This window comes from Acanthochromis polyacanthus, chromosome 17 (assembly GCF_021347895.1).
Source record: "Acanthochromis polyacanthus isolate Apoly-LR-REF ecotype Palm Island chromosome 17, KAUST_Apoly_ChrSc, whole genome shotgun sequence".
NCBI classification, from domain to species: Eukaryota; Metazoa; Chordata; class Actinopteri; family Pomacentridae; genus Acanthochromis; species Acanthochromis polyacanthus.
The window spans coordinates 15,031,629-15,052,015 of NC_067129.1; the positions used below are offsets into that span (position 1 = coordinate 15,031,629).

At 38.2% G+C, this 20,387-nt stretch overlaps 2 protein-coding genes across 6 annotated transcripts; one reads left to right on the forward strand and one right to left on the reverse strand.

The window, feature by feature from the left end:
• Nucleotides 1-60: 60 nt before the first annotated feature.
• On the forward strand, nt 61-13,256 carry sat2b (spermidine/spermine N1-acetyltransferase family member 2b). Of its 5 annotated transcripts, none has more exons than XM_051937257.1 (6): nt 61-261; nt 436-487; nt 2,621-2,704; nt 3,225-3,326; nt 3,421-3,461; nt 12,438-13,256. In XM_051937257.1, exons 1-6 carry the CDS (start codon nt 199-201, stop codon nt 12,618-12,620), a joined length of 525 nt encoding a protein of 174 aa, XP_051793217.1. In that variant the 5' UTR covers nt 61-198; the 3' UTR covers nt 12,621-13,256. The 5 variants fall into 5 exon arrangements, with proteins under 5 accessions (XP_051793217.1, XP_051793216.1, XP_051793215.1 ...); XM_051937256.1 differs by lacking the exon at nt 3,421-3,461 and adding an exon at nt 12,255-12,295 and having other exon boundaries at nt 62-261; XM_051937255.1 differs by lacking the exons at nt 3,225-3,326; nt 3,421-3,461 and adding exons at nt 12,001-12,102; nt 12,255-12,295 and having other exon boundaries at nt 62-261.
• A 128-nt stretch (nt 13,257-13,384) lies between these two features.
• On the reverse strand, nt 13,385-19,845 carry cldn15b (claudin 15b). Its single transcript, XM_051937258.1, has 5 exons — nt 19,013-19,845; nt 17,552-17,716; nt 15,003-15,084; nt 14,806-14,916; nt 13,385-14,716 (listed from the first exon to the last, which is right to left on the reverse strand). The coding sequence occupies exons 1-5, from the start codon at nt 19,227-19,229 to the stop codon at nt 14,623-14,625; spliced, it is 669 nt and encodes a 222-aa protein (XP_051793218.1). The 5' UTR covers nt 19,230-19,845; the 3' UTR covers nt 13,385-14,622.
• Between the last annotated feature and the right edge of the window lie 542 nt (nt 19,846-20,387).

Here is a 20,387-nt window from a genome sequence, read left to right on the forward strand (position 1 = left end):
CATTTCTTTAAATCCGCAGATTTTTGATTATTTACAGTGTATAATAGTTCTACATTTACTTTGAAAGCGGGGTCACTGCTGAAGCGCTTCCGGTGTGTTTGAAGTTTAAGTGTTTGCTTTCTTCTGACTCCTCTGGACAAAGTTTAGACTCCACTGTGGCTAAAAAACACTTTTGTGTTTGTTTCTTCTGCTGTAATCATGAATTTTAAGATACGAGCTGCCTCAAAAGAAGATTGTAAAGACATATCGAGGATGATAATGGTGAGTCGCCGCTAGCTAACTTCTGTCTGCAAGTGCTGCACAATGCTAATAATGATGTTAGCTTAACGTCTGTAAAGTTATGTTGGGATGTGTTATTTATTTCGCTTTGGTGCATTTGTTAAATTACTTCACGTTGACACATAACGATAAATTAATACATAAAACGTTTTGCAGGAGTTGGCAGTTTATGAGAAAATGCCCGACCAAGTGAAGATTTCCCATGAAGGTAATTTTACAACAAGCTCTTCAGTTAACAGTGATAAAGAAATGAAAGATGCAGGATTGTTCCCAGTTAAATTCCACCATACAGGCTTTTACAGAGACTTATTTCATTGGCATTGCACCGACATTTCACAGACGTTTTGCCTCGTTGTAGCACAAAAAGAACAGGTGAATTATTAACATAAACATGGCTCATTTCCATTAAGTGTCCCTTTATTGCTGAAATGGAAGGCAGCCATCAGTAAGGTAATCCACATGGACTGTGTAAGAAGTAGCAATGCACCTGTACTTTTCCTGCTAACAATATACACTTGCAGTACAAATAAGTCTTTTTATTGAAATACACTCACATATTAAACAAATAACAATGCAAAATCAAGTGTAATTGCCTGTTTTTTCCGGTTTTGCACAAGTTTAATTAAAGAGAATTAATTTCTCAGTACTGATAGGCTGTTATTGGTGACCTGTGATCGTATAATGCTGGAGACTACAGTGGTGACTACTCATAGAAATGAGTTAGTGTAATTGGGATTGGTTCAAATAACAAAAATAATCAGAAAAATGCAGACGTCTGATGATCTAATCATCACAAGGCCAATGAGATGACCACTACATCTTATCATTGTGAATATGCTGTGAACTCCTATGTTGAGACACAGAACATAACCAAACGTAATGCGTTGATGGAGTATTTATGATTGTATTTAAACCTGCCTTTCCTGCTGCAACATGTCAATACCTTCTCTGAAAATTGTCCACAGTACAACCCTGGCAGACAATACTGGCTTGGAACATTGTGTGTGCAAAGTATAACATGCTCTGAGAGATTAGATATTATACAGTGGTACCAGATTTTATAACCACAATGGGTAATAATAGATGGAGCGCAGTGACAGAGTTTTTTTCTGCTTAACAGAGTTGTTGGTGCCCATCCAAAAAGGTTTTAGGAACCCTCGAAGAAAAGTCACAAGCTACAAAATGATAAGAATTGAGGTATAAAAATAGCAATTACATTTTGAGAACTTAGATGTGTTAGTTGGGGTTTAATTTACTCAAGATCAATGGACATTTTTGTTTATTAAATGTATAGATGTCACAGAAGAATGCATAGATTTTTGTCAAATAAGATAACAAACCCTTTGCCTTTACTGTATGCAGACTGATCCTGCAAAATTACCCCTCAAAGACCCAGTCTGAGCTGTATATGCCTGACTGTGTGTGGAAAGTATAATATGCACTGAGGGATTAGACAGTAGTGTAAGACTTTGTAACCATCCATGGGTAATTATAAACAGAGTGCAGTAATCAGTGACAGTAAAGAGAAAACAGGCAGCTTAAAAAGTAGGAGCAGAGATCAGCCTGTTATTGTTATCGCAGGAAGTATTGGTGTAGCCGTGTTTATGGTCAATGGCAGTTCTTCCTGGTCTTTATCATTTGATATGCAAGTCATGTTTGAGCCCTAAAGTGTCTGTTTCTAAATGCAGTGGTTAATATAAAAACAACAGGCAGAGAGAACATAGTATAATTGTGATGTTTACAACATGACAGTACATTTAATAGTTCCTTGTAGAGTTCTTAAATGCTCAAGGCGCTGTTTTGATACCCAGGATATTGTGAGCCACCAGCTTGCTCAAAAGTAAGCTACACAATGCGAGCGCAAGCAGGACACGATAGACATTTCTCCTCACTGAAGATGATACGAATCAGCAGCTAGTGGAAGTATAATGTGCCATACGGGTAGCATGGCATCACTGAGAGTGAATGAGAGATGAAGACTGCAGGAGAATGCAGGTTTGAAGCAAATTATTAACTTAGTTTACATAAAATGTGCAGATGTATTTGTAAATCTTTACATTTGTTCATCAGGAGTACATGCTATAGAGCTGCTATATTATAATTTCTTTACATCCAGATGCTTTCCCCTCATGGATTATTTTGATGACATGTCACAGTTTGTTTAGAGTTCACCTGCCACTGTTAAATAAGAGGCAACTTTAAATTTAAATGTAAATTTAAATCTCTAGAGTATTAATTTTTTGGCATGTGTTGTTACTTGAGTGCTGTTGAATACTAATACTATGTCTAATGGAAGGATAAAATGAGTCCATTTGGATAAATCTGTCTTCTATTATTTCAGAACTTCAGCGTGACGGTTTCTGTCAGAATCCCTTCTTTCAATGTCTGGTTGCAGAAGTACCAGAGGAGCAGAAATCCAAGGAAGGTAAGTGATTAATCAAGACTTTTAAAATTATTGTCTTCCTTGCTAATCAGCGCTGATCAAGTCAGCAAGCTACACAATTAATAAAGGGTCTAAGGCCTCATTTTTATATAGGTAGAGATACGATTTTAGTGTCCAGCACATCTGACAACACAAGTGCCACCTTGGAAATCATCAGTAACAGGTGTAGTTTATCTATTCTTCCTCACAGCTGAAATTTAGGAAAATGTAATTGATTTTTTTAAATAGATTTTTTTTTAAAAAACATAAACATTCCAAGGCCAAAGGGTCAGAGCTTCCTTCAGATTTACAATTAGTTTTATCACCTTTCTTTCTGTCACATCAGCAGTGCATGGGAATGTGTAGTTTGGTGACAGATAAAACAGATAAAAACAACAGGCTTGTTATTAATTCACCTTTTTTGTGGCGCAAGCAGTTATTCCACAATATTTGTAGGGATTTTTCTTATTTTGGAGTTTCCATGTTTGCCTTTTTAATTGCTCTTTTCTTTTTGTCTATATAGGATGTACAGTTGTTGGATACGCGCTTTACTTTTACACCTACAGTACATGGAAGGGCCCGACAGTATTTCTGGAGGACCTGTATGTGATGCCAGAGTTCAGAGGTACAACATGTGTCACAATGTTATCAGCAAGGTTGGAAAAAAAATACTGTATAAAAATGTTTTCATGCCATGTCTGAAATACATTTCTCTATAGGAAAAGGCATTGGCAAAGGCTTACTGAGCAAAGTTGCTGAGGTAAAAGTGTTTCCTTGCATGACCTCATTGCATATGAATAGCAGGAAATTGTGATGTGAGAAAAACGTGTTTTTGAAAATGATTGCCACATGATTAAGCTCAGGACTGTTTTGTTTGCTCAGGTGGCGAAGAAGAAGCAGTGTGTGCGGCTGCAGCTGTCAGTGCTGGACTGGAATACTCCTTCTAGAGATTTCTACGCCGCTAAAGGAGCTCAGGACCTCACTGTCACTGAAGGCTGGCACTTCATACGCTTTGATGGACAAAACCTGGACAATTTAGCAAATGAGGCTCCCAAAGATTGAAAAGTTGCCATAAAAAATACACTGTGTCCTGCTGTGTGCAATGTTTACCTTTTTGAGGTTGTTGTCTACCTTGTCTTTCCCAAATTTAAATCCCACTCACAAGCACCTATGTGTCATTTAAAAATAGTGTTTTTAAAGATTATAGTAATTATTATGAATTCTTAATTCACTTTTAAATGATCTGTGACCTTCCTTCATTTTGCAGACATGGTTGCCCTGGCTGAAGTCTTGAATTTAAAATTGGAGGTAAAAGTTCAGTGTCTCATATACTTTTTGGTTTGTTTGTTTTTCTGTTAAATTTTTTTATTTTTATTTTTTTATGCAATGTTCTAATTAGGGTCCGAGCACCGAGGGTGCGAAGGACAGGCGGTGCCAGGGCACCGACTGTCCAAGGCACCAGCGGTGCCAAGGACCCTATTGAAACCCTAGGGTTTATTATTATTATTATTAGGGTCCGAGCACCGAGGTGCCGAGGACAGGCGGTGCAAGGGCACCGGCTGTCCAAGGCACCAACGGTGCCGTAGGACCCTATTGAAACCCTACGGTTTATTATTATTATTATTATTATTATTATTTGTCTCTCAGAACAATTGCATTTTTGAGGGCCTAAACATGCTCAAAAACTCATGAAAATTTGTACACACATCAGGACTGGTGAAAAATTTCATATTTTAAAGGAATTGTAGAGGTGTGTGGCAAAATGGCTCCATAGCGCCCCCTACACTTTCCCACGGCCATCATGTTTCACCTACAGCTACCAAATTTGGTACACATATGCAGCACATCAGACTGAACAAAAAAGTCAGTGACAGCCATATTCCAAACCCAACAGGAAGTGAGCTATTTTAAGTTGAATGTGAGATTTTGCCCATTTTTCATTTTTTTCCAGAGCGAACTCCTCCCAGGGGGAAACTCCAATTCGCCTCAAATTCAACCAGTACATACAGGAGGCCTTAATGAGCAAAAGTTATTAAAATCTTTTTCAAAAGTCAAAGGGCGTGTCCGTGGCGGTCTGTGGAATTTTGATCCTTCGCCATGAAATTTCAAGTTGTGTGTAAATGCCCTGAACATGCTCCAATCTGCCTGAAACTTTATATGTATGATCAGATTCCTGCCCTGATCACATCCATATGATGAAATCCATTCACAGTCAGAGCGCCACCTGCTGGCAACAGAAAATGTCATTTTTACACTTTGATGTATTATTCTTTGTCTCTTGCTCAGATTCACCTCAAATGTGGTGAAATAAACCTTAACATGTTGATGATTATTCACAGTGAAAATGGTGACGTGTCATAAAAAGGTGTGTCTGTGGCGGCGCGGCGAATTTAGATGTCTCGCCATGACGACTAAAATGTTTATATCTCAGCAAATCCTAATCGTATCTGCCCCAAACTTCATGTGCTGGACACCATTCCCAGTGTGAGGTCATCCACGGTGAAAATTTTGGAAAAAGTCATAGCGCCACCTATTGGTAACAAGAAGTTTAGAAATTACATTTGCACACACCATTGCTCCAAACTTTTTCATATCATTCTGAAAATTGGTCAGCTGATTCTTCACCCCCAGACAATACCACAGTGTGAAGATTTTGATATTTGATGAAATGCTGTTGCCGTGCCAACGCGTTGTTTTTGTGACAAACAAAGTACTTCTTGACAGGCTTAGAATGCTCAACAGCTCACTTAAATTTACACACACATCACTGTCCCCTCAAGGAATAAGACTGTATGCATCTCTGCAGGGCATGTGCTATAGCGCCCCCTACAGTATGTTTAATAAACAGCCCCGGCAGCATGTTTCACGTACATCCACAAAATTTGGGAGGCCGATAGAGCACATCACGATGCACAAAAAAGCCTCTTGGAGCCATCCCCTAAACTCAACAGGAAGTCCGCCATTTTGAATTATGTGGATAAATTTTCTCTATTTTTTTAATTTTTGAGAGCGAACTCCTCCTAGGGGTTAACTCCCAGAGACCTTAAATTTTACCAGGGTATACAACACGATGTTATGATCAAAAGTTATTAAAAGATTCTTCCAGAGTCAAAGGGTGTGGACATGGCGACCTCCAGAATTTTGATGGTTCGCCATGAAACATCAAGTGGTATCTTACTATCCTCTGCATGCTCCAATCTACCTCTGACCTCACATGATTAAACACAGTCCTGTCCTGATCACATTTATAGACTAAAATACATTCACAGCATGTACCATCGCGCCCCCAACAGCATTTAAAAAATAGCCTCCACAGAGGCTTTCACCTATGACTATGAAATTTGGCATGCAAATGTAGCATGTCAGTGCAAACAAAAAAGTCTCTTGGAGTCATTCTCTAAACCCAACAGAAAGTCGGCCATTTTTAATTAAATGTCAGATTTTTGGTGTTTTTGCTCATTTTCAAAAATTCATTTCTCACAGGCAATAACTCCAAAACATCTGAATTTGGGAAAATATATAAGACACGTCTTCAGGTTGCATATTTGCGAAAATTGTTCATAAAACTCAAAGGGCGTGGCCATGGCGGGCAGCTGAAGTTTAATGTTACGCCATGAAGCAGGATGTCTTGTGTAAATCCCCTGTACACGCTGCAATACGCCTCAAACTTTACATGTTTGATCAGAGTCCAGTCCTGATGAGTTTCATAGACCAACATACAGTCACAGAGATAGCGCCACCTGGTGGATGGACACAAAGTGCTGCATAAATAGCCTGTACATGCTCAAATCTGCCTGAAATTTGACCTGTGTGCTCAGAATCCAGCCTTTGTGACATTCATGGGCCTAAATACACTCTCAGTCGTAGCTTTGCCTGGTGGAGATGCTTGGGGTCGCTGACCAGGAAGTATGCGAGGACCCGTTCAACGCTGCTCGCAGCTTTAATTATTATTATTATTATTATTTTTTTTTTCTCCCGTAAAGTAAATTGGCTTTTTGGCGGCCTTATCATACTCCAAAACGCGTGAAATTTGGCATGCACATCAGGACTGGCGAAAAATTTGATATTTTATGGGAGTTGCGCATGTGCGTGGCAAAATGGCTCTATAGCGCCACCTGCAAAGTTGAAAAAGTAGTCATTAGGCCAACTGCCACAATGTTTCATGTACAGCTACAATATTTGGTGGGCATATGCACAACATCTGGACACACCAAAAAGTCAATTACAGCCACGCCCTAAACCCAACAGGAAGTCGGCCACCTTCAATTTGCTGTAAATTTTTCAAACTTAATCGCTCCTCGGGAAATGACTTGCCTTTTTGGCGGCCTTATCATGAACCAAAACGCGTGAAATTTGGCGTGCACATCAGGACTGGCGAAAAATTTGATATTTTATGGGAGTTGCGCATATGTGTGAAAAAATGGCTCTATAGCGCCACCTGCAAAATTGAAACAGTGGTCATTAGGCCAACTTCCACAATGTTTTATTTACAGCTACAATATTTGGTGGGCATATGCACCACATCAGGACACACCAAAAAGTCAATCACAGCCACACCCTAAACCCAACAGGAAGTCGGCCATCTTGAATTTGCTGTACATTTGTCAAACTTTATAGCTCCTAGTGGATAAGTCTGAGAGAACTGAAATTTGGCCAGTACATGCACCAGACCTTTCTGATGAAAAGTTATCAAAAACTCAACCAGAAGCCAAAAGGTGTGGCCATGGCGGAGCCTCAAACAACTGATCCTTCGCCATGAAACAGGAAGTGGTGTCTAATTCTTCTCAACATGCTCCAATCTGCCTGAAACTTTACATGTATGATGACAGTCCTGTCCTGATGTCATCCACATAGGGATATTCATTGACAGTCATAGCGCCACCTTGTGGTTTCAGGAAATAGACATCTTTTACACTTTCATGCCCTATTGTTACCCGGTTGATCATATTCACTTCAAATGCAGTGACAACAGCCTAAACACATTGATGATGCATCCCAGTGAAAATGGTGACTTGTCATCAAAGGGCGTGTCTGTGGCGGCCAAACCAATTTCGATGTTTCGCCATGAAAATTTAACGATTCATATCTCAGCTGAACAACATCCTATCTGCCTCAGACTTCACATGCTGGATACCAGGTCCAGTCTGAACACATCCACACTCATAAATTCTGAAAAAGTCATAGCGCCACCTGTTGGTAATAGTAAGTTTAAGGCCTTATATTTTCAGGTACAATGGCCCCAAACTTGGTGATATCATGCTGGAAATTGGTCAGTCGAGTCTTCACCTCTTGACAATCACACACTGTGAAGGGTGTGACATTTCATGTAACGCTGTTGCCGTAGCAACCAAATATCGCCATGAAAAACAAAGCCCTTTCTGACAGGTTAGGAATACTCCAATGCTCACAAAAATTACCACACACATCACCATTGACCCAAGGAACAACACTGTATGCATCTCGGCACTGCACATGCTATAGCGCCCCCTACAGTATTTTTAACAAACAGCCCCCCCAGCACGTTTCACCTACATCCATGAAATTTGGGAGGCTTATAGAGCACATCAGGACGCACAAAAAAGCCTCTTGGAGCCATGTCCTAAACCCAACAGGAAGTCGGCCATCTTGGATTAATTGTGAGATTTTTGATGATTTTTCTCATTTTTGAGAGTTAATACCTCCTCGGGGATAATTCCAGGAGACCTGAAATTTTGTCAGTCCACACAGCAGGACTTGGTTTGGAAAAGTTATCAAAAGTTTAACCAGAAGCCAAATGGCGTGGCCATGGCGACCATCAGCGTTTTGATGCTTCGCCATGAAACATCAACTGCTGTATAACTCTCCTCTGCATGCTCCAATCTGCCTCAAACTTTCCATGTGTGATCACAATCCAATCCTGATCACATCTACAGGCCAACAGACACTCTCAGTCGCAGCGCCACCTGATGGAGGGACAGTAAATGCTGTATAACTGGCCTCTACATGATCAAATCAGCCTGAAACTTTTCATGAGTGATCAGAGTCCAACCCTCATCACATCCACTGTGTGAAATACACTCTGAGTTACAGCGCCACCTGGTGGATAGACAGGAAATGCTCTATAACTGCTCTGAACATGCTACAGTCTGGCTGAAATTTTAAATGTATGATTGGACTCTGGTCCAGATGCGATTCAGAGGCCGACATACACTCTCAGTCACAGCGCCACCTGGTGGACGTGTGTGGATTCACGACCAGCGTGGATGCGAGGACCTGTCCATCGCTGCTTGCAGCTTTAATTTTATTTGGAGTTCTGTGTTGTTGTAAAATGAAAAACATGTTAAAATAAAAAGTTTTAAAAAAAAGTTTAGTGTCATCAGCAGGATGCATTTGAGTTCAAAGAAACTTTCCCTTTTGAGCAGAACAATCTGACAACAATCTTCTAGCGTCAAACTCTGATCACACATCATTCTTCACATTCAAATATCCAAGAGAAATGTAGCAAGTTTGTGAGTGCAAGGAGAGATAAGTTGTTCATGTTTCAGTGTTTCTTGATATATTTTTTTATCAATGAAAATAATCCCTTTCTGAGGTCCCCCCCCCCCTCCTGCACCCCTTCACCTCACACCAGCTCACCTTTGGCTCTGCTCAAACTTTAAAAATAGATTCTGAAGAGGAACAATGATATGTAGAGTCTCATCCTCGAAGCTCACAGTTGACTGTTTTTTACACACGAAATGGCAAAAGTCTGAAGCTGTACGTTGCAGTTTTCAAGGTGAAAAGCCTCAGCCATGGCATTGGCTGCTTATTTCAATCAAAATGTCTCTGCTAGCCTATACAAAAAAGTAAAATAAAAACACCACATGGCCATATTAACAAGGTAAAAAACAACTCGATTTTCACTAGAGGGAGGTCACTCAAGTGTCAAAAGTAAAACTACACATTATGCAGAAAAAGCCAGCTGTGACTGTTAATACATATTCTTAGATATATAACACATTTAGGTAAAAAAAAAAATATACTATTGGAGTTGATTACGATGACGTGCTAACTGCTTTATAAAGTGTTAAATCTATGATATTGCACCATATTTAAGTTTATGAACATAAATCTCACAAATACTGTTGTGAAAGTCACCAGAAACTACAGCTGACACCTTTGAGATGCATGCAGTTAAGTAAAAAATGTGCACGAAAACACCATTAAGTTCTACGTAAGTGCAGTAAAAAATCAGTGCAAATGAAAACGATGACATATTACTTCAAATTCGCAGATTTTTAATCAGTCTAAAAATATACGTTTATTTTGAAAGCGGAGTCGATGCTGAAGCGCTTCCGGTGATATTTGTTTTCTTCTGGCTCCTGAACAAAGTTTCGACTCCACTGTGTTTGTTTCTTCTGCTGTAGTAATGAATTTTAAAATACGAGCTGCCACAAAAGAAGACTGTAAAGACATATCGAGGATGATAATGGTGAGTCGCTGCTAGCTAACTTCTCTCTGCAAGTGCTGCACAATGCTAATGATGTTAGCTTAACGTCTGTAAAGTCATGTTAGGATTTATTATTTATTTCCCTTTGGTGCATTTGTTAAATGGCATGCTGTATATGTTCACACATAACGATAAAAATACGTTTTTCAGGAGTTGGCGGTTTATGTAAAAGCGCCCGACCAAGTGAAGATTTCTCATGAAGGTAATTTTACAAGAAGCTAATCAGTTAACAGTGATAAAGAAATGAAAGATGCAGGATTGTTCTCACTTAAATGTCATTATGCAGGCCGCTACAGAGAGCTTTTTGGATGACATTTTACAGACATTTTGATGTGTACTAACAGGGAACGGCCAGGTGAATTATTAACATGAACATGGCTCATTTCCATAAAGTGTCCCTTTAGTACTGCAGTGATAAAAGAAACACAGTGGAAGTCAGCCATTATTAATGTACTGCACTTAGACTGTATAAAAATATGAAGCAATTGTAGTACATGTCGAAATTCCTGCTATGGAAAAGGTCTTGGACGTTTCAATACACTGAATAATTTGTTAGCATTACATATTTAGTCATTGTGTGACTGAACAGCTGATTAAAATTACCTTTAACAGGCAGAATATAAAATAATTTTAAAATAGGATAATATTTGTTTTGTTTTCATGTGTTGAGCCCAACCATTTTGTAACGCACAACCGCAGTGAAAGCAGCAGTAGATGTCTTATATTCATGTTTTAAGGTCAACAGATGTGAGCATTTGTTTTTTTTTCCTGTGCTGATGCTAATTATTAGTAATCAAAAAGACCAATAACCAGTATTAGAAAGAAATACACAAAACTCAGTTGAGTTGCCTTAGTTCTGTAAAGTTATTATATAATTTAAATTTAAATAAAAAATACGTTTTTAAGTTTATTCTTCAGTACTGACAGACGATTATTTGTAAGATATGACCACAAATCTGTACCAGTAAAGAGACTACATGTAGCTCGATTAGTAGGAGCAGAGATCAGTCCAACATTGATAAATTCTCTGGGACTTATGTTTCCAAAAACTTGGTTGCTGAGGTGATAATGGTAAATGCTTATTCTCCCTTTTCATACATTTTAAGGTAACTTGTAGAGCTCTTAACGTCTTGTGGCGTTGCTTTGATGATCACCCCTTGCATTATTAATATTGTGTGATCCACCAGCTTGCGCATAAATAAACCGGGCACTGTGAGCACAAGCAGGACACAATAGATAGACATTTCTTCTGACTGAAGATGATGCGAATCAACTGTTTGTGGCAGTATAATGTGCCATACGAGTAACATGGCACGACCGAGAGTGAATGAGAGATGAAGACTCTAAGAGAATGCAGGTTTGAAACATTCAGGATACGTATTTACAGGTTAATAACGTAGTTGGGATAAAACATGCAGATTTATTTGTGAATCTTTAATTTTGTATGGTAGAAGTACATAATATTAAGCTGCTATGTTACAATCCCTTACATCTTGATGCTTGTTCTAATGGATTATTTAATAGAAATTTCACAAGTTGTGAGGATTTCTCTTTACATGTATATGAAATATTTTTTTAGCTATATAAACCATTAGTTTTTGTGTAAATTTGTCCCGTTTTACTTCAGAACTTCAGGGTGACGGTTTCTGTCAGAATCCCTTCTTTGAATGTCTGGTTGCAGAAGTACCAGAGGAGCAGAAATCCAAGGAAGGTAAATTATCGATCAAGACTTTTTCGATTGTCTACTTTACCAGTCAGCACTAATATAATTGTAGTGTTTTTTTGTATGTTTGCATGCATGCCATTTTAATTGCTCTTTTCGTCTTTATAGGATTTACAGTTGTTGGATATGCATTTTACTTTTACACCTACAGTACATGGAAGGGCCCGACTGTATATCTGGAGGACCTGTATGTGATGCCAGAGTTCAGAGGTACAATGTGTCACAATGTTATCAGCAAGGTTGAAACAGAAATACTGTATAAAAATGTTTCTCTGGTATGTGTGATTGCCTAATTGTTTTGTATACTTGATTTATGTTACCTCTTTTAAAAAGAGATTTTTTAAATTAGTTTTTTCCCATAGGAAATGGCATTGGCACAGGTTTACTGAGCAAAGTTGCTGAGGTAGGAATGTTTTTCTTCACTATTGACACCTCATTGTCTATGAATAATTGTTTGTAGTTGTGGTATATGACTCGTGAGAGAAAAACCTGTTTTTATAATTGTTTGCAGCATGATCAAGCCCAGTTCTGTCTTATTTGCTCAGGTAGCGAAGAAGAAGAAGCAGTGTGTGCACCTGCATTTGTCAGTGCTGGACTGGAATACTCCTTCTCGAGACTTCTACGCTGCTAAAGGAGCTCAGGACCTCACTGTCACTGAAGGCATTCATGTCTTACGCTTTGATGGACAAAACCTGGACAATTTAGCAAATGAGGCTCCCAAAGACTGAAAAGTTGCCGCGAGAAATACACTGTGTCCTGCTGTGAAAAATGTTTACCTTTATAAAGAAATGCCCAAATATGTTTTAATATTTTTGTCTACCTTGTTTTTCCCTGGAATAGCAAATGTAAAGCCAACTATGTTGAGAAGTACGTACATGTGGTGTATAAATAGTGTTTATAGTGATTATAATGATTATTATAAACTCTTAATGCACTTTTAATTACTCTGTAACCTTCCTTCATTTTGCAGACATGGCTGCATGTGGTTAATCTTTGTCACTTTTCACATCAGTCTTATAATTGTTTGTTCATCATGTATCATTAATACAGATAGCAAGTAATAAATTGTGTTTATCATGAAATTCAACACAGTCCGACAGTGGTTTGCTTAATCTCTGAAAACGCTGTCTGGTTTCTCAGACGCGACTAGACGAGAGTCAATCCACTCACAGATGTGACACCACATCTTTCCAGTAGGTGGCGTATTCAACCAACAATCTGTATACGGTACTTCAAAAGTCATGTTAAAGTGTGTTGGCTGTCTTGGAAGGCGATGTTCTGTGAAAATTGCTCCGTCTTTGATCATGTTCATGCACAATGTGTTTTCTAAATGAGCTATAAAGGAAAACATCCTGACTACAGTCTTCACTATGAACATTTTCTGTTTTCATTAACAGAGTCCAGCTAAAACTGTGACTTCTGTAATTGAGTCCTGCTTTACTTTAGCATGTAAACCAGTTCTTTCTGTTGTTTTTTGTTTTATTGTTTCACAGCTTTGTTCATCACGAATTAGTGCATCCAGTCACTCAACATGGTCTTTATTTGTGTATAAAACATATCAAAAGCCACAGGAACAGATGGAAAATCACCGTATAACATACATTCATTCAAAATATACATGTGCCAATACAGCATAAAATACATAAAACCTACAAAAGATATGCTTGTTGTAATTATTTCAACTTTGGAACTCAAGTGTTTGATTAATAGTTGGAGGCAGAATGTGACTGAATATATGAAATATGGGACCATTATGCAGTCCAGCTATTATTGATTACAGGTATAAAAGAAAAATTTCTATCATGATTTTTTGCACATTTAAAAATCATGGAGCCAGAATTACTCGTACAACAAATATATTCTGAAAGATGTTATATAAAACCTTTATTTCCTTCAAACCCAGCCAGATGTGTAGATTGTAGAGTAGATTGCAGAGATGGATTGATGTTATTTCTCAGAGAAAAGAACTTTTTGAGCTTTTAACCTGTTTGCAGACAAACTGGATGATTGTCCAACACGAGACGGTTTTTCTTAGCCAGAAAACCTCTTGCAGGTTTGAACATATGTAAGCTTAACAATTACAACACTTTGCAGACTAACAAAATCTTATATACAAACCGTTAACTCTAATATAGAAAATCAAATCAGAGAATTCAATTTTTCCGATTTATGCATTCATCGATGTAGTTGGAGTACAAAAAAGCTGTATTAAAAAGAAATAAAACAATGTTATTAAAGTAGTGTGTCCCTTGAAGTTAGAGGCTCAGATTTAATTAGTTTTCTTGAAACTCTTTTCATGTAATTAATTCATCTTTTATCAACATTTAAAGCAAAGTAAAAGTAATTAAAGCCTATTCTTTCTGTTTATTCAGAAAGAAATCGTCCTATTTTGGGATTACCACCACATTCTAAACATGGTAAATGTGAGCAACTTATTTGTCTTCCTCACGCTAAATCTTAACTCTAGCAGTGATCAACACTGTTGTGTTTTCTTTCCATTTTTACAGTCACAATTTTCATTAGGTTACAGTTTCATTTGGTCAGCATAAACACGAGAAAAACAGCAAATATATTTCATTAAAGACTGACATTGTATAAAGCTCATAAGCCCCCAACATTAAATCTAAAACATTGTTTTATCATGTAAATGCAAAGTACATTTAGACTCATTAACTCTTCATTTTCCCAGTAAATAGACCCAAGCAGCTTTCAGTCTTGTGCTGTTACCTTTCAGACGTATGCGTTTCGTCCGTAGTTGCTCGGTGCAGACGTTTCTACAGTTGACAGCACATGTCCTCTGGAGGACGATTGATACGGATACGATCTGAAACACAAACGATGTGTTCCAGTTAGTACAGTGTGCACCCAGTCCACCATACATAGTGGAAGAATGTTTCAGCAGCAGATACTCACACTTTTTCACTGGGGTTCTTGAATTTGCAGGCACACAGCAAACATGAACCTCCACAGATGGCAAGTGTGGCTGAAGACCAGCCAATGTACAGGCCCTCTCCGATCTCATACCTACCAAGTAATAACATTTTCATATTAACCTGTTGTTCTGCCACTTTCAACTCATTTAATTACAAATGCTGAATATGTTGGCTTACTTTGTCCCTGGATAAAACTGGTCAAAGAACTGCTGCGTGATGTTGGCTGCATACCAGGACACAGCAATCATGGTGGAAAGCCCTGCAAAACACCACATCTCGACTTGAATTCAAAAATAATGCACATGGATAGTTGGTGAATCAGTTTAGATAAACAGAGTGAGGCAAAAAGCTGTTCAGGGTTTGTTGTATTTAATACGTAAACAATTGCAGTAGGGCAGTCAGTACTAATGGGGTTAAAAACATTACATACATTAAGATGATTTATGAGGCCACTAATGTAGAGCAAAGGTACCTGTTAACAGGCGTATAAATCAGCTTTTTGAAAGGAGGAACTGGTCCTTCTGACAGTTTTACACTTGTAGTGTAATATACTCACACGCAAAAGAAACGCAAGTTTTTTTTACCCGATGAAAAATTAAATTTGGTTTCCCAAAACAAAAATGCATTTGGTACTTTGTGGTGCATGATGTGTTCTCAACATTTTCTGTTGCGTTTTATAAGGTTGGTGTGAAAACTGAAAACGGAAAACGAATCATCGCAACACACCAATGCATTGATGATGTGGACATGATTCACACTTTGCACATGCAATTGAATATGCACAATTTATCGACACCCTCAGTGGGTATAAATTTCATTCAAGATCATAGGCATTTCACTTGCTGTTTAACTATGCCACGCTTAAACCAAATTGAGAGGAACCAAGCCATCAGACGTCTGCAAGCTGGAGAGTCTGTCCAAGACATTGCCCGTCACTTTAATGTCAACATCACCACCATTTACCGTCTCCAGCGTTGATACAACACCACACAGAGCACCGATGACCTTCCCCAACATGGACAGACTCTCCAGCTTGCAGACGTCCGATGGCTTGGTTCCTCTCAATTTGGTTTAAGCGTGGCATAGTTAAACAGCAAGTGAAATGCCTATGATCTTGAATGAAATTTATACCCACTGAAGGTGTCGATAAATCGTGCATATTCAATTGCATGTGCAAAGTGTGAATCATGTCCACATCATCAATGCATTGGTGTATTGCGACGATTCGTTTTCCGTTTTCAGTTTTCACACCAACCTTACAAAACACAACAGAAAATGTTGAGAACACACCATGCACCACAAAGTACCAAATGCATTTTTGTTTTGGGAAACCAAATTTAATTTTTCATCGGGTAAAAGAAATTTGCGTTTCTTTTGCGTGTGAGTATAGATTACAGCTGACATATGAATAACATGAAAAATAAATTTAGCCTTTCAAGTTTATTGAAATAAACAGCTTTTTTTGGTGTATTTTACATGGTTCAACCTACAGTGTTGGACTTTGTTAAGGGGATATTTCACTTTCTTTGAAGTGGGGTTGTATAAGGGGCTTTTCCTTCACCAGTCTGTTACTGACAGTAGATGTTGGTCGGAACACTCTCAGCTCCGAGAAGCAGACAGAAATACTGGCAGGGAAACTAAGTTATGTATGCTCTGGATTAGGTCAAGTACTTTGAAAAGTGCAAACCCCTCAGTCCTGAGGCTCCAGGTTCTATGAGCTGGGTGTGGTTTGAGCAGAATGAATAGTTTTTATTGCATATGGTAGACTATGTCACGTATTTGACTTCAGCAATCCACCAAATCTACAGAAAATATCCACCGCAGCTGCTGAATTATCACTCGTGTTCAATACTTTCTTGACCAGACTTCAAGCTCGTGGGAAGCAGTAACTTCCCAAACAATTGTCAGTGTAGCAGAAGAAACTCTGCGATGCCATTGGTGGCAGTGTTTGTTTTTGCAGATGAACTAATGATGAATACATCCTCAGTGCAGTGTTGGGTGATAAAACCTGCATAAGAGAGATCTGAGGTGCTGCATTTGGAGCATGCAGTGTTTATAAAAGATGGACGTAGCAACTGGCTTTGTAGATGTAAATGAAAAATTTACATAGAGGTTATGACTTGGACCCACTTGTGTATTTTAGCTTCCAAAAAAAAGTAGATAAATCAGTATCCATTATGCACGATCCGGGTACAACTATTAGCGGGGATTTCCTCAAAGGAAAAGGCTGTCTGACGGCAAAGTACAAAATTTGGTATCGTAATAGTAATATAAATATTAATCAGATATTGACTTTTTAGACCTCCTTTTATGTGTCTAAAATATATTTTTCAGTTAACATCGTGTTTAGTACTTCATTCAGCCCCACTTCAAGAGCTATCCCTTTATAATAGCAGGCCTCTCTAAACCAGCGAGTTTGTTAGTGTTGGGGATAACCTTTTGAACTGGTGAACCATTTTCTGATAGCTTGTCTTCTGTACACAGAAATTGGAGCCCCACACATGTTTACTTACCCAGGTGTTTCTATTTAAAGATGAACTCTTTGTAAAATCTCTGGAACCAATTTTTAACAAGTATTGTGTCAAACTCCTGTAGAGACTCTTATTTTATTTGTTAAGCCATTTTAAAGCAACAAATACACTTGAAATTAATCCAAAAAGATTTTTTTTTTTTAAAAGAAATCTTTTTCTGTTTCGTGACTGTTGCATCAAACCTCAATTCTTTACCTTGTAGTAAGAAGAAAACCCCTCCAATTGCAGCGATCCTTCCCTTCAACAGGTAGTTCTCTCCGCCTATTTTAGAGCATTGCATTCCTACGAGAGTAGCCACGAGCCCAAACGTCCCAAACACAATGGAAGCAATCATCAGCGCTCGGGACGCCTGAATGTACCCTGCGTGCACACATTAAAAGACACAATAATATACTTGATTGTAATCCGTATAAATAGAAAACACTGCACACCTGAGTATGAACAGGTACAGTTTTTTTTTTTGAAAAAGCAAATAAACAATAAGCAGGACAGTGTGTAACAGTTTTTCTTGTTTTTACATTTAAAATCCATATTGATTGCTATACATATCTCACAGACTAAATAATGATATAACCTCTTAGCAGTATTCAGTTGCGGCATTTAAACAGTTTCATATCAGAGTGAGGACTTTTCTTACATCTTTTGTACAAAATATGTGCCTAAATTTGTTTCAAACATAGTTTTAGCATTACACAATCACTTTAGTAACCAGTGCTAATGGTGTTCTGTGTGTGTTAAATATACATAGCCACATCATTAACATTCAGTGTTGCAAACTGCTGTTCATGTAGCAATGAGCCCCCTAGAGGCTCGCTGACAGTAACAAGATTAATCAGTAACACTGGTTCTGTTTGAACAAGTAGAGTTCTATGAGTTGATAAGTCGAGGTGCTGCAATCAAAATGTTTAGCTAATGGAAGATCCCACATATTCCAACAGATAAAATACCATATTGTCATAGTTGTATGTACCTCTGTTGTTTCATTTGGTTGAAGTAGAGCCTCACAAAGGTCTCAACCTTGGTACTTTTTTAATACCAATCAGAAAGAATTTCTGGCATAGGAAAGAGATTTGAGTTTTAAACAATAATTAACACGTTCGATTGTATCCATAGTATCACTGAAGTTAATATTTATGGTAAATGCTTAAATTCATACTGTGTCTATAGTTCACCAAACATTAGCCAAAGTAGCTAATAGGCTCCAACAGATTGGACATAAACATTAATATTTAGAAAGAAGTTTTTATTTTACAACTGTCTGTTTGTTTGATTGTTCTTGCTTGTCCTCTGTCATTGCGTCATATCTTATATTCCCTTTATTTCCTACACATTATAGGTGGTATAGGGGAATGCTCCTGATTTTAAAAGTAGACCGCAGCTGAATCTGGAACAAGTGAACGTGGAAGGAACCACTGTACAACGTTCAAGGTCAGATAGTTTAATTGTGCTTAACATTCTCTCTTCTTTACACATTAGATATTATCTGCTACTATTTTTTGTTGAGTTTTCTAATCACAGCTGTTACACAAAGTTCCTTTAAGAGTTAAGTCGTTGTTGTCAGCTATGTCTTCAAAATCCTGATTACTTGATTTGGTGGATGGCATTTGATATGTAGTTATTAATACCAATGAAACGGTTTCTGTGTTGGCCACATACCATTAAGCGCGAGCAAAGATGGAAAATCCCGGCAGTTGTGAACTCCTGTCGAGTCCGTTGCGCAGGACATCCATAAGTTTTCATAGATGGTGGATGTGGTGATAACATTACCGTCCACTGAAGAGACCTTCCAGTATCGATTTGGAAGGGCGACCCCAACCATCAGCCAGCCCAAAAAACCCAGGAAGAAAGCAAAAGCTTCCACTATTGGATTCATCTTTCCTCAAATCTTCAGTCGAACCAGTACAGAGTTATCCAGAAAGAGGAATATTGGATATAAATTTTAACTCTCTCAGAAAATATCTTCCTTTTCAAACGTGAGGATTTGTTGGCCACACAGCTTCGGTGTGCCAGACCAACTCCCAGCAACCCCTGAGCTCAGATGCTACAGAAAACCACCAATCAATGATTAATTCCTCATAGCCCACTTATGATTTTCCCTATTATTCTCAGTTCTATTGAAGCCTTTCAGAAACTCCAAATGTTTACCCAACTTACGGGAACACAGAGAGGTGAAGTCCTGCCTTCAGACCTAAACCAACGTCTATAGACTCAAAGCTATTTGCCACGTTTTGCCATTTGCTTTGAACACTGTGTCAATAAAATTAAACCGTTATTGATGGGATTCAAGGGATTTTCAGGCTCCTCGCTTCTCTCTGAGTCTCTCTGAATGATGGAAAGCTTGTGGCACCGAGGGGTGAGGGTCCATGAGTACACAATGACCCACAGATGACCAGGTGTGCTGACCCAAGACTGCTTGCTTGTCTGACAACCCAAAAGACATTTTTATCAAACCTCTATCATCACGGTGTTTGTTCAAGCATACAAAAAATATTATTCTTTAGATTTTACTCTGTTCCATTTAAGGCAAGACAATACAGGCAGGTTTAAGATGTAAACTAATACATTTTGCTATGAAGCTTTCAGAGCTGATGGATTACATTGAGCAAGTTTTCTGAAATGATATGGCGAAATTTCGTATGAACATTAGGGGGAACACATCAAAGATTGTTCTAGGTGTCTGCCAGGAAATATCAAGCTCTTATTTCCTGCATTCTGGTGATTTTTTTGCCTAACAATTTGGGTCTTTTCTTCATGAATTTACCAAGAAAATGTCTTTATGTAAAGAAAGACACAGAATTCAACACGAGTATAGGAATATAGCAGTTTTTTTACAAATACAAATCTTTTGCATTTTTTTTTTAGGTTTTTTTTGGTGGATACAAATGCACAAGTTCTAAATATTGATGGGGACATATCACCTAGAATAGTGCTCAAAAACCATTTAGCTTCAAAACTTTAAATCTATGTTGACTTTGAATATTTAGAAAGATAAAGTTTTAGTGCTTCTATCATGGATTGCATAAAATTTGCC